The following is a 13,978-nucleotide window of genomic DNA, read 5'->3' on the forward strand; positions in this document are numbered from 1 at the left end:
AAAAGTGATTCGTCACATCTGTAAATCCAGCGGGGTTTCCCAGATTCCCCATTTCTGAAGGTGCATCTAGTATAATGCAAACAATGTGGAAGTTGATGATGATGATGATGATGATGCTACAGTACAAATCAATAGTACAGCTGAAAACACCAGGATCCTTCCAGAAGGGAGCTGTGAAAATCCACAGCTGGTTTTATGGAAGATTTGACCATAAAAAGTGATAAATTACTGAAAAGAATAGGAATTATTTTTGGGGAATATTTGCAAATTTCATGCAATCATGGACAGATTAACAGACCAACCGACTGACTGACTGGAGATTTGGATCCCGGTTTTGTCTAATATGTTGATGAAGACATTTAAAATGTGTCCAGCAAATTTCTTGCCAATCACCACATGTGGTTTGTTCATCCAATCCGTCGATCATCTGTACCGCTTATCCTTGAGGGTCGAGGGAGGAGCTGGGGCCAATCCCAGGTGGCAAGAGGCAGGGTACACCCTGAACAGGTCATCAGCGTATTGCAGGGCTGACGTACAAAGGCTAAGTTTCGTTTCAAACAGCATTTGGTTGTAGTTGCACAAAGAGCAAGGCTACAAACAGGAAGCGTCAATGACGAAAGGTTTTAGCAAGGATTTGTAGAATTGAACTGCACAACACTTGTTAGCAAAGACAACAGTGTCAGCAACACTTGTAATTTTGTATCCATGTTGTATTCGACACAAGAAAATACCAAATCAGAAAGCTTTTGTGAGTGTCTTCGTCATTGTGTCAAACATCTGCGTTTCTGCCCACCCAGACCAAAACTCAACTGGGGGAAGCAGCGTTTCCAAACTTTTCAGCTTTAGCGCCTCAAAAACTGTGTGGATGCCAGGCGTATTTGTAGCTGATTTTTCAAATAAAAATGTTGTAGTGTGGATGTAGCTTCACTTTAAACTGTGATAGGTAGCCGGTGCACTTAGATAAATCCCACACAGACACACAGAAAGATCCCAGCCAAGCTTGGATACGAACCGGGATGGTTTTGTCAAACTATACTAAAATACAATACATAATGCTGAGCCTCTCCAAGACTCAATCAATCATTGTGCACATCACCAAGAAAATTAATGAGTAATACAGTACACTGGGAAATTAGATGAGGGATCAATGCTCAATGGTTAATATCTAACATCATTACTATGTCTTTATTTTGACTTTTCCAGTTCCAATCATTCCAGTGTGTAATGTGTGTAAATGAAGAATGTGTATGAAAACGTGTTTTTGTCTTTTTGCTTGTTTCTCAGATCGAAGGAGAGGAGGAGCAGAGAAGTTTTGAAGAGGGCAACGCACGTTACCTCCACAATAAAGCAAAGAGACTTGCAGCGAAGGAGAGCCTGCAGTGACGCTGCTGTGTCGCACACAATTTAACGCCTGCTACAATAGTTTATTAACCCCACACAACACAACGTAGCGTATGAAGGAATTAAAATAACCCTCTCCACTGTTCTGTAACTCCAGCCTCCTGTTAAACCTGAACCTGTGATCATTTTCAGCTGTGCTACACACCAAAGTTTCCACAGATAGTTGTATACGTATATATAAAAGAGAGAGGGGAGAATTTTAATGATGTATGAAGACTATTTATGAACACTTTCTATGCAAAGTGACAGTCTGACTGTAAATGTAGAAGTAAGAGCTCTATTTTGTGTTAAGCAGATTTTTTTTAAATGACGACTTCATGATTTGTGTCACTGCAAAGAGATGGTCTGAGAGGAAGGAAAATGATGAATAAGTGAGTGAATAATAATGAATAAAAGATCCAAGCGTGAGTCTGGGCCTCTCGCCTTGTGTCCTTGATGGTTTGATGATGAGGATGATGATGATGTCATTGTCTTGGGCATGCCTCGGCTGAGAGGGCCCACGCTATTCATCTTTTCACCACTGTGTCTTTCACATAGAAATCAGGGGAGCTCAGGGGCTTTGACTCAACTCGCATCTCTCCCACGCCTGCCCGCCCTCCCTCCCCCTGCTTCCTCTCTCGCTCCCCTCTTCCTCTCCGCCTGTCTGTCACACTCTCGCTCCAACATTCGCTCTGCCTCACCTCGCTCCCCTTTCCTTCTCCTGGTTACTGTCACGTCCTCGTCCGTCTCCATTCTCTCCCAATGTCACTTTCTTGCTCCTCTCGTTTACTCTGTTTGTCCCTCTGTCTCCTCTGTTCTTCTCCCTGCCTGACTCTCTTTGTCTCCAGTTTAGATGTGAGGACTCCTCGCAGCCTGATAGGAGCCAGAGAGGGGGGAGTGGGAAACTATCAGTATGTGAATCTTTCTCTACGGAAAGATCAGAACAGTGAATTGAGGTCGGCAGCAGCAGCCGGTGAAAAATCAATATCCATATGGACTGAAATGGCTGTGATTAATGACCTGACATAAAAACTCCTGTTTAAATATTTATCAGGATTGGTTTATCATTTGTGTACCCAGAACACTGTTTAGACTTCAATCTGATTCATCAGGGGATGGAGTTAGGGTTCAACAGATTAAAAAGGACGAATGTGAAATCAAAGTGAAATTAAAAGAATATGAAGAACAGAGCCGCACACAGGTTTCAACCTCAGCAGAATGTCTTTCTGTTTGGACCCTTTTGTCGTCTGTGCGCTGTTTGTCTGACAAAGACAGAATCTGATTTGTCATTGGATCTTGAAGGTTATTGTTTTTTCCGTGAGTCCCTCAAACACAATATGTGTGCTTCTCATTTCCCGTATGAAAATAAAGTTAGGCTGAGGCTGCACTGGGAGAATATATCTATTTTTAACCCCACTGAAGTCGAGGCATCTTGTGGGTGAAGGAGAAAACGGGGAGACAGAATCCAGCTTAGATGGTAAGATAGGACTTCTGGGAAACCTTTTTTTTATTTTTTAAATGAGCATCATCTTGGTGTGCAACATCAGCACAGACACATCAGATTCCTCCTGGTTTTAAAACATTCAGAAATTAGTCTAATTTCTCATCATTCCGCACAGGGTTCATTACTGTCTGTGGCCATTTCGGCTGGCAGCAGCTGGCTTTTATACGTAGAGACACAATATGGTAACCATGGTTACATATGTGGAAGAACAGACTTGGAATAGAAGAGATGACATTATCAGAAATAGATGTTTCTCTAACTAAAAAGATGGAATCGCTTTAAATCACATCACTGAAGTCGGATGTAAATGATCTTGCAGTATATACTCTCAGAGAAAGTAGACAATTTCAGTGAATGAAGCTACACATCAATCTGCTTTTAATCAACACAAAAATTATGGAATCAAGGCAAAAGCTGAACTATTCGTGTCTTTGCATCTAAATTCAGGGATAGCGGTCTTCTCACTGTTGTATCCCTGCAGACTGTCAAGGCTACTCAGAAGATGAATGAAGCTCTGATGCAGGAGAAAAAAACCATTAACAACTCAGAACGAAGGATAAAATGATAAAGTGAGGTGGTAGAGAAAATCCCCGGCTTTCATTTTCTCCTCGCTGTACAAAAAGGGCGAGAACGTCTGCATTGTCAGTCATTCCCCGCTCAGCAAGGGCTCTGCTGCATGAACACAGAGGCCCTAACCATATGTGCACATTATACTTCAAGGTCACGTGAAAATAAGTTCGTCGATAACTGCGCGAGTCAAGTTTCAGATGCTCAAAATCGGAGTCTCTAATGTTTCCATTTTGTCTGTAGAAGTTGTTTTGTTTTGCTCTTCCTGGAACACCTTCACAGAGCGGAGATATGAGTCCTACATTCAGACCTCTCCTGTTATCTGGGCTCGCAGCCAGCAGGGCTTTCCTTGCAGAGGAGTAGGTGAGGGGCCGTACTTTGTCTGGCCCGGCACCTCCCTTTCTCACAGCCACAGGGGACCTCGCTGGGAGGATCCTACTAAATCAGGCTGCCTCTGACTGTAAGGTGCAAGAACCCCTTCACACGGAGAGGTGGCGATCCGGGCAGGCCGCGGAAAAGTAGATTGTAAAGGAGCAAATCAGCAGGACATTCAAAACAGTGTTAAGTATTAAACAGCTGCTGTGTCTGTGCTTATGTGTGTGTGGGTGAGGAAGAGATGTGATGTGATGTGTGATCATGGAGCTGACGGTGAGAGTGGAGGGCAGCCCAGTGCCAGTGGAGCCAGTGGGCGGGAATGCCTTCTGTTACTTTTTACTTCCAGGTCACCTAGCATCACACAGGAGAAGCTGGAGATGGACAGTCTGCTTCTTTTACCAAATTCTGTTGCCCTGTCCGATTCTTATGAAGGACTTATTTACGTCTGAATGACAAGTATCCTAGAGAGGCTGCATGTCCTGCACTTATCCATGCGCCAATAAATCTCAGAATTTACACGTTTCTAACACAAGCTTTATCCAAATGTATTTAATTTATCGCTAGAAATCGGTTTGATTTATGCAACCATGTGCTGTGCTGCAACAAAAATGTATTTTCAAACCTTACATTTGAGTTATCTACATATTTTACATCAGAGAAAGCCTGTTCGAGTGCAGTGAGACACCATGTTACCATCATGACATGGTTGTTGGGGGGGGGGGGGGAAGGTCTGGAATGGACTGTTCCTATTTCCAGTTTCATTGCTGGAGATGCAGTCTCGTCAATAGACAGAGATTTATGGTGGAGTCCAACATGACGAGGGCTCAGACAACGTATCAGGTCTCAAACAGATCTGTTCACCCCAGTCACCTGAACCTCCTTCTGGAAATTAGAAACCAAGTAATTTCACACAAACCTGCACAAATTTATAGCAATGCTAAGTGTAAGGTAAAAGTGTTATGGGAGATCTGATGGGTTTTGTTAATACAGTGAACATGATTATTAGCAACAATTCTAAATGTAAAACAGCTCTTTGATTGAGGTTTTCTCATCCAAACTGTAGTGAAGACGACAGGACTCAACTTGTGTAAAAACTGTCTAAAGGTTTGTATGGTGTTGGAATAGTTTTCTGTATCTCAGCCATTAGGTTGGCAAGAAAAATGTCATGTATCTGGAGTAACAATGTCAATTTAAAACCAGTAACTGCAGATTTAAACCTCTCCAGGTTTGCATTTTGCAATCATGTACTTGATAGATTTAAAATTATCAAATAAAAATTTCCCATACAGTAAGTTATCTCTTTTTCCTCTGACATTTTCCTCAGAGGAAACAAGAACTCTCACTGTTAAATCGTGCTCTTAAACAGATGCAATAAATTTGTCCACCTTTAACTATTGACTGGATCGACTGGGAAGCTCAGGGGGAAAGTTTCTCCTCTGCCTCTATAGACTGACAACCTTCTCTTTTAAAAGCCCATCAGTACTGAAACTCCTGCCTGTATATAGGCATATATATATATATATATATAAATATATATGTATATACACTGCACTGTCGGCTCCAGGTGTGAGAGTGTGTGTAGGCTATCCATTCTAATAAATAGGAAGCAGGGAGAGCGTGAGGCACTCATCGCACACATCCACCAAATAAATGAAAATGAAAATAATCCTTATAATGGTGACACAAACCGAGGCACCAGGGACCTCTCTGTGTCTCGCCTCTCATGCAGGGACTATTAGTTTTCTCGCTGGGTACAATCTAAGCCCCGAGGGGAGGAAGCTGTCCATACAGAAATCATCCAGTCTTACATAACAGTCGTATAAGGTCAATGAAAAGGGGCCATTTACAGGAGCATGAATTACAGGAGAAAATAATGTGCATTAATTCCAGCTCAAGATTTACCTCTATATTATAAGCACCTCTTATTTCCTCTGGGGTCCTTGGATCAAAGCTTAATGAAGCCCCCTCTTTTGTGTTGAAAATTCCACACATTAGAAGACAAAAATTCAGAATGAGGTAGATAAGAGAATAAAAAAGGCAGAGTATATATGTACACAATATACACCTTTCACTACTGACGGAAAAAATTTTTTGTGGAGAAACGTACTCGAGTAAAATGAAGTAGCACAGGATGATCTCATGACGATGTATACACTTTATTATATGAATACAAAGTTGTATGTATTTTACATTTGGAATGGTGCTGCAGAGTCAGACAGTAGTGAGAATATTTTTGGATTATTATTTTGAGGAGCTTTCAGTGAAGGTAGCTGTGCTCCTTCATTCACAGGTTAGAGGACCTGTTTTGTTTTCAGATCCATGGTGCAGCTTCGTCAAAACGACCTCTTTTTTTCTTTTTTCATGAATTATTTCTCATTGCATCTCTCTCTCTCTCTCTCTCTCTCTCTCACTCCCTCTCTCACTCCCTCTCTCTCTCTGTCTTTCTCGCTCTCACTCGCTTTCTCTCTCTTTCTCTCTCTCACTCCCTCTCTCTCACTCTCTCTTTCTCTCTGTCTTTCTTGCTCTCACTCGCTTTCTCTCTCTCTCTCTTTCTCTCATTCTTTAGCTCTCACTCACTCACTCTCTTTCTCTCTCACTCCCCCTCTCACTCCCCCTCTCTGTCTGTCTCTCTCTCTCTCTCTCTCTCTCTCTCTCTCTCTCTCTCTCTCTCTCCCTCTCACACATTCTCTCTCTCTCATTCTCTCTCGCTCTCACTCCCTCTCTCTCTGTCTTTCACTCCCTCTCTCTTTCTCTCTCTCTCATTCTCTCTCTCTCTCTCTCTCTCTCTCTCTCTCTCTCTCTCTCTCTCTCTCTCTCTCTCCCACGGCCACGCAGAGTCGGGTCTGAGCCGCGCGCACGAGCCCTGAGCTGTCGGGAGCGCGCGCAGCGAGTCATGCCTCGTCCGTCGCTCGCGTCGCCGCCAGTGTCAGAGGGAATAAGAGAGAGAGGAGAAGAAGAGGAGGAAGAAGAAGAAGAAGAAGAAGAAGAAAATCCGCCTTTTTAGCCACAGTCACACGCTTTTCTCAGGCAGGGTGCGTGGAGGAGAAGCAGAGACTTCCGGCCAACACGTGTATGATTTGTCTTCCTTCGGTTTGTTTTCCCGTCAGTGAGACAAAAGAGGGCAGGAAGACACGAGAGGAGTACAGCTGATGATGAAGAGGAGGAGTGTGCTGTTCCACATCCTTCATCTCCTGCAGCCCACTGCTCTAACTTGGTGCCTCGGTGTGGGGATGTAAAGCCTTTGGGAAACACTTGGAAAGAACGGACCTGGGCTGGTGTGAGTGTGTCCATTCGCCACCGGGATCCTGGAGGTCTGTGTGGAGACTAACGCAGGTAAGATCAGAGCCATTATCAGCCTCACTGCTGATCCCCCCCCCCCCCCATTCTGATGCTGCCGTAAATACAACAGGGCTTCGTCCAAACAGGGGGTTTCCTGCAGCACGAGCAGGGGGAAGTAGCGTGCACGTGAACGTGTGCACTTAAAATGAAACATGCCTGTGCCAAATCTGACCCATTTTTGATTGGTCCATTGATAACCAAGTGGCCTGTAAGTGAGAGGTGGCATTCCAGCTGCTCGAGGCTGCACATGCACCAACTTCACTGAGAGTGAGGTCTTTAGGATGAAATGTGCAGGAGGAAGAATAAACCTGGTAACTACACTCAGAGCTGCCTGGTATGAGATTAATGCACATGACCAAGATTAGACACAGTAAACACACACAGCACAAACAGGAACAAATAATCTAGTGTTTTTTATTGCTTTTTAAATGAATAAAACAATAACACAAAACATGGCACACAACACCAGAGAGGGATTGCATTTTACAGTCTGTGGTTTATCCAATAATTTAGATTGTCAATAGTGTTATACTGTACAGTGCTGATGTCTTTATCTTTAAACCTAATCCATTTCCCAATTTTCTTATCTTCTTTTTCTCTTAAACAATAGGTGTTTCCTGTACAATCTATTTTTAACCATTGTAGTTGTAGTAGTGATCTAGTATTGGCTGATTTTGACATTAGTAAAAATGTGGAGTATCCATGTTATCACAAATCTTATCACACATCCTATACAAACAATCTGAGAAATGTGTTGTGCACATTTAGCCTTACAACTCCACCACTGGTTTTATTAATGCTTTACTTCATGGATTCTTTATAGCTGTTTTGTTAAGATATGATAGATGATCTCATCTTTTGATTTGAAACATAATCTCATGTGATTTGCTGATTTTCAACTTAAATATCAAACTAAAAAGAGTAACACTACTTGAAAAATGAGCAAATCCCATGTGCATCCTAGTATTCTAAACCCAAAGAAAAGATGATCTATCATGTCTTTATAAAACACACTACAAAGAATACGCGAATTAGCATTTATTTAATTATTTGGAATATAAAAATGCACACATGATTTGTTGATTTCATACTTCAATATGAAGCTGAATGAAAATATTTAAAAAATCTGCATCATCAGTCATGTTATAAAGTAGTTAAGTTGAGTATTAGTATCTTCATATTGACACAGTACAGCTGAATGCACTGTAGTGATGGACTTAAGATATTGGGTGTACATTTTAACTAGGTCAAATAAATTCAACATTCTGTTATGTGCCATTTTTACAGCGTGCATGGTGCACTTAATGGTTTTTATGATCAAGAAGTTACAGTGTCACTCAATCCCCAACAGCTTTCCTGACACTGAAGTCTTTACTTTAGGAAGTTAGATACCAGAGTTATAAAAGTGAAGATATACTTTAAATGTCTGTTGTGTATAACACACGCACAACAGCATCTTTTCACAGAAATCTCATGCACGTGACAAAAGATGGGGAATGAAGAGGCAGTTTGATCTTTATTTTCTTTCAGATGTTATTTTTCAATATGATTTTCCTGATAGAGAAATAGCCACAAGTCAGAAAAAGTGGCCGTGTACAATCATCATCACATCCACAGCTCAGAGACAGTGCTGCAGCCTACATGTGCCAGTTGCAGCTACACCACAAAGCCTCACTACAGATCTCAGTGTTTCACGGGGCATATGTGACATTTTGTTTGTCACACGTTGGGGCTCTGTCATTTTGTGACCATGTTAGGCCGAGTTCACACTGTTCTGTTTTTCACACAGCACAAAGAGTATGCCTTCCCTCATACACCAATATATAGTAAGTAAAATAAAATTATAATAATATCTGGATGCTTTAAGTCCTTATGCATCGGTTTGAATTTAATAATCGATATAATTTCTAATTTTAAATTCATGCTGTTTTCCCACCACATTAAAAATCCCGGCGGTATCTGAGATGAAGACTAAACCCTCTGCCATATGGCGCCCAGTGATCCAGCTACAGTCATAGTTGGAGGTAGCTTAACATAAACAGGAAGAGAGCCTCTAGGGTTACACTTGTGATGGAAAAAAACCAACTACTTGCTCTGGGACAATCTGGCCACTCAGTTAAGAAAAGTGATTAAAATGGGCTGCAGCTACAGTACATCAAACAGACCCTTAAATACCTTTTATCTTATTAGTTCAATTGTGCAGAGGCATCCTCCTCACACTGACTGCACCGGCACTGCTGGTAATCATTCATATAACGATCTATGAATTCGACAAAGACAGCCACAAAGCAAGAGAGATAATCAGCAAACTTGTCAAGTTCATTGTTCTGGACAACGAAACCCTGTCAGTTGTGGAAAATATGGGATTTTGCAGCTAAATGGAACATTTAAAGCCACTGTAGAGTTTGCGGAGCCTTGAAGTTAATGTTTTTTTTAACTGGTCGCATCTTAGCAGCTATTTAAAGGAGGCAATTGTTGTGTATTCATAGATTTTATTTATTTGTGTTCATTATTTAGTTACGACTGTAAAATAAAAGAAGTTCTATGGCACCATTCTCTGTATGTATTTGTTTTTCAAAAGGTTTAACCTGAGCCAGGACACACAACAATTACACCAATCACCACCAGGGTTAGTAGCAAACAGCTGTTAAACTATGTTTGATAGGTTGTTATTGTTTTGAAGGCACTGGTATCAGATGGGTACTCTCTATCACCCGACAAGTGATGTCCAGGTATTGGAATCAGTATCAGGATGGTCAAAATGGTATCAGAACATCTCTTGTAAACATGGCACATCATTGCTGGAACCTAGCTGCTCTCTTATGACTGCCACACTCTATTTAAGAAAATAGTGTCAAGCTTGGTTGCAATATTAGTTTGTGTAACGCATCCTCACAGGACCTACGGAAATAAAGGACACTTTCTAAACATTTTACATTTTCAGTTGGACCAGCAAATTACAGCTGGTTTGGAAGCTGCTCTCATCAGCCACGATGTGGGTTTAAAACAGCTTCACTCTGGAACCAGTTACCCGTTGAAGGTGTCTTTATGTTATTCATTCCTTGTTTACTGTGGAGAGAAGAGCCCGGCAGACTCCATTAAACTGCACTGCAAAAGCCAATTAGAGCTGAAGTTTGAGATATCCTCAGAGTACCTCTGCACAATACCAGAGATAGCAACTGATGAGCATCAATCAGTGATATTTAATCAGATGTTTTTGATCTTTAGGATCAGAGAGCATCAGTGTGACACATATCCTTGTCATCCTGGATTGATTCATGATTGATTGATGCTTTCCTCACGTTCCCATTGACAAATGATAGTCTGATTGAAGCAGAGATGATCTGAGGCCATTTTTCACCTCCCTGACACTGTTTCCGATACCTGGACTTTACCGTGTCGATCGTGTGACAGTGAGTACCGATCTGATACCAGTGCACTCAAAACAACTTATCAAACATAGTTCATCTCGTTTGAAGGTTTTTAATAATGTTGAAAAGATGCATTTCAGAATTAATACTTAAACTACACCTTCCTTAATACCTTACTTTAGAGGATACAAAAAAAAAATGTTGTGAAGAATATCCTATTCATGAATATGTAAAATATACGTAGCTCTATATTTGGCGCTATTGGGCGAAGGTATTGAGTTGAAGTAGTGGACCTATTGGTACATTGATCAAGGAGGTTGTATTGCATTCAATTTGTCGGTTTGATGGAGAACCGACAGCAGCAGGATATCGATTCAGTGGAGAGGCTGTCTCTGCTTACCTCTCCTGACCGGAAGATCAGAGGTCAAGGTCACAGACCACCTCTAGAGCTTTCTATTTTCTGACGACCGGAGCTGATAGAGTTTCACTGGTTCCGTTTAGAGACCTCAGTGGAGCAGAGATGGCACCGGGGCTTGAATCTAGATCTGGGCCCCTGGTTGCAGAGCACAGCCTCCAGCTCACTGTGCCTCCCTGCTGTGCATTAGTGAAACGCTGTGATTAAACAGAGGGGGCATTTGCTCACAACCTGTTATTGTTGTTGTTTCGGTCCTTGAGTAGGAGTGCTTGCGTTGTCCGGTTTCATATGCGGTAAGTGGATACTTCTCATTGAAAGCAACTAAGGAGAGTTACTCACTATGGGAAAGTCTTTATACCCTACATGAAATGGAAGCTGTCGTCTGGTCTCAGGTTCAATGCCGTCCTGCTCCAAAAACACCATACTGTGTCCGAGATATGTTTTATTCATGGCTTCTATGGATGGATGGATCCAAATGGTGACTGTTGGTGAAAAAACTATGATTTTATGGGTTAAGTGTAGATAACTACACATAATGGTGAGAGTGAAGTGATGAAGATGATATAAATAAACTTCAAAAAACATTTTACTTATTATTATTATTATTTATACTAAATTTTTTGTATAAATTGTAAGGAGCTTAATACAAGTCCCCAATACAAAGAAGAGCCTTTGATTCTCATGGAAATCCCCCTTGTGTGAAACTACACAACCTGACGCAGAATGGTGATGATTCATAACCACTGGAAACCAGAGTGTTAAATGGGGAATAGGTATCGAATAATTAATAAGTGAACAAGGGAGTAATATCAGACACCTTTTACCTCTGACTCAGATTTCCATCGATTATATCATTACTGTAAAACTGCTGACTGGGGAATGTTGACACAGGAAATGCAATGTGCCCTCACACTGTTATCACCATCCTCTGGTACTGCAGTAGCTGCTCAACTAGACTTAAAGGTCCTATAATGTATGAAGTGAGCTTTTCACTGCTTTTGGGATTATAAAGCAGGTCTTGGTGTAATATAAATACTGTAAGAGTATTAAAGTGCTCAATTGATGGAGAAACGCACACAGCCCATATTCACAAACTGTGGCATAAAATGAGACGTCAGGACGTCCATACCTTTGTGATGTCACAACGAAACAGCCACGCTCCCAGCACAGCCCACCAGGACCCCCAGTCCCAGATCGCAGTGTTGACCATAGTGGAGGGCTTTTACCATGACCTGTGGTTGGCCTGGCTATGTGTCACTCAGCTTGAGCCTCTCTTCTGATTGGCTAGCTGACCTGTTGTTGATGAGATGTAAAACTACACCTTCAGATGTTTTGTAGTTCTTAAAACCAGACTTATAGATATTAACACTTAAATAAAAACACCAGAAAAGTGTAATATAGTAGTCCTCTAAATTGACATTATCCAGGAAATCGCTTAAATAATTTACCAACTTTAAAAGAAATAAATGTACTTTTATTGGAGACAAGCCACTGGAGCACAGAGGATGTGAATTTTTCATTTCAACCACACAATGAAATTTAACAGACCGCATAAGAAGACTTGACACAGATTATGGAGTTCATTATACTGAGTAAATATTAAACTGTCGGAGGCACACCGGGCTCTGCTCTACATAACCTGTCGCTGAAGCTGTGGGGTGCACGGTGGTGTCTTCCTCTGTAATGTATTCTGTCTTTACAATCAGGTAAACTAGGCCGGATTTATCCTTGTCGACCTGCTGTGGCCTTCTGAGTCTTCCTGGCTCAGTGTGGGATACAGTTATGTTTAAATGCCATATTTATTTTTATTACAGCCTGCATTTTCACTCATGGAATAGGCTTTTTTGCATTTATGAATATTATGTGGTAGCCCATTTTTCTGTAGTGATACATTTAACTAGACCATTTTGTACAAATACATATTCCTGTAGGTAAAGTCAAAACCTTATGAAGTCAAAAATATATATTTAGCTATAACTCTGTCTCTGATAAACAGCTCGGCATACACACACTAACTAACTTCATAAGGCGAACTTTCATGTTTTTTTCCACTGAATGCTTTCTTCTAGACTGAGGCAGTTGCTATGCAACATAGAAACAAGAGATGCAGTCTGGTTCCAGTGCAGTGAAGCAGACTATCTAATGTGATGGTGGTTTGCCAATGGGCTGATCTTGGTAACACAGTAAGCTATCTGGCTGTCATGTAAATAAAAACTGCTTAGTGGCCTTTAGTGATTTTCTATGTAAAGATGAAAAACAACATATTTTACAGGTTCTGTAAAGGACTGTATTTATGAATATGCTAATATTTTTTCTTCTTCTTCAACTGATTGTTAAAAGATGGATGTTTTACTCAATGATCTTAGTGTATTTGCAATGGAGGCTTCAAGTTTTCAGGCTACACTGGTGTAAAGGCTGATTTATATGTCTGCGTATGATTGACCCAGACCTACGCTGTCACCTATATTCAAGTGGCCTACGCTGATGTGAGTATTTATACTCGTGCTCTTGTGTGTCTGCGTCGCTCTGCAATCACACAGTAGATGGCCATGAAGTTGTATGTCGCTGTGTTGAGTGTCTTTGTGTATTTCAAACAATGATGACTGAAACTGAGCAGATCATGGTGGACTTTCAGTTGAATAAATATTAAACAACAGTTAATTTTACTGAAACTTTCTTCGATTCCACTCAACTCAATTGTGCCTAGGAGAAAATGCGATGCTACCAATCACAGTTGTCATCAATACATGTTTAGTGAGGTGCACTTTAGGCTATGGCACACCTCAAAGGCAATAGGTTTTGCGACCTTACTATACCTGTACTGTGATTCTACACAAATGTAAACTTCTTTTTCCTAACATAGGCCGTCCACGCACACCCTCCATCCTCTCCGGTCTTGTGCCCTTCGGTCAAGTTGTTGCCATGACAGCCCATCTGTCTTCATCTCCTGTTCTCTGCATCTTCTCCAGGTGTTTCTAGGTTTTCCTCTACTCCTCTTGTCGTGTAGCTGCGATTCAAGCCGCGGAC

General features: G+C 41.4%; 2 protein-coding genes across 7 annotated transcripts in view; both read left to right on the forward strand.

The window, feature by feature from the left end:
* acot7 (acyl-CoA thioesterase 7) overlaps positions 1 to 1,809 on the forward strand; it is a 52,078-nt gene extending 50,269 nt beyond the window's left edge. For all 4 annotated transcript variants that reach the window (XM_034590923.1, XM_034590924.1, XM_034590921.1 and 1 more), the window contains one exon: positions 1,285 to 1,809. In XM_034590923.1, coding sequence (XP_034446814.1) covers positions 1,285 to 1,383 — 99 coding nt within the window. In that variant the 3' untranslated portion in view covers positions 1,384 to 1,809. The remainder of the gene's footprint in view (positions 1 to 1,284) is intronic.
* Positions 1,810 to 6,630: 4,821 nt separating this feature from the next.
* The window catches only part of LOC117764689 (probable G-protein coupled receptor 153), a 33,880-nt gene continuing 26,532 nt past the window's right edge, over positions 6,631 to 13,978 (forward strand). For 2 of the 3 annotated variants that reach the window (XM_034590663.1, XM_034590662.1), the window contains exon 1: positions 6,631 to 7,159. The gene's annotated coding sequence lies outside the window, so the exon portion shown is untranslated. The remainder of the gene's footprint in view (positions 7,160 to 13,978) is intronic. The other variant, XM_034590664.1, reaches the window with a different exon arrangement.

This window comes from Hippoglossus hippoglossus, chromosome 7, assembly GCF_009819705.1.
Source record: "Hippoglossus hippoglossus isolate fHipHip1 chromosome 7, fHipHip1.pri, whole genome shotgun sequence".
Classification (NCBI taxonomy): Eukaryota; Metazoa; Chordata; class Actinopteri; order Pleuronectiformes; family Pleuronectidae; genus Hippoglossus; species Hippoglossus hippoglossus.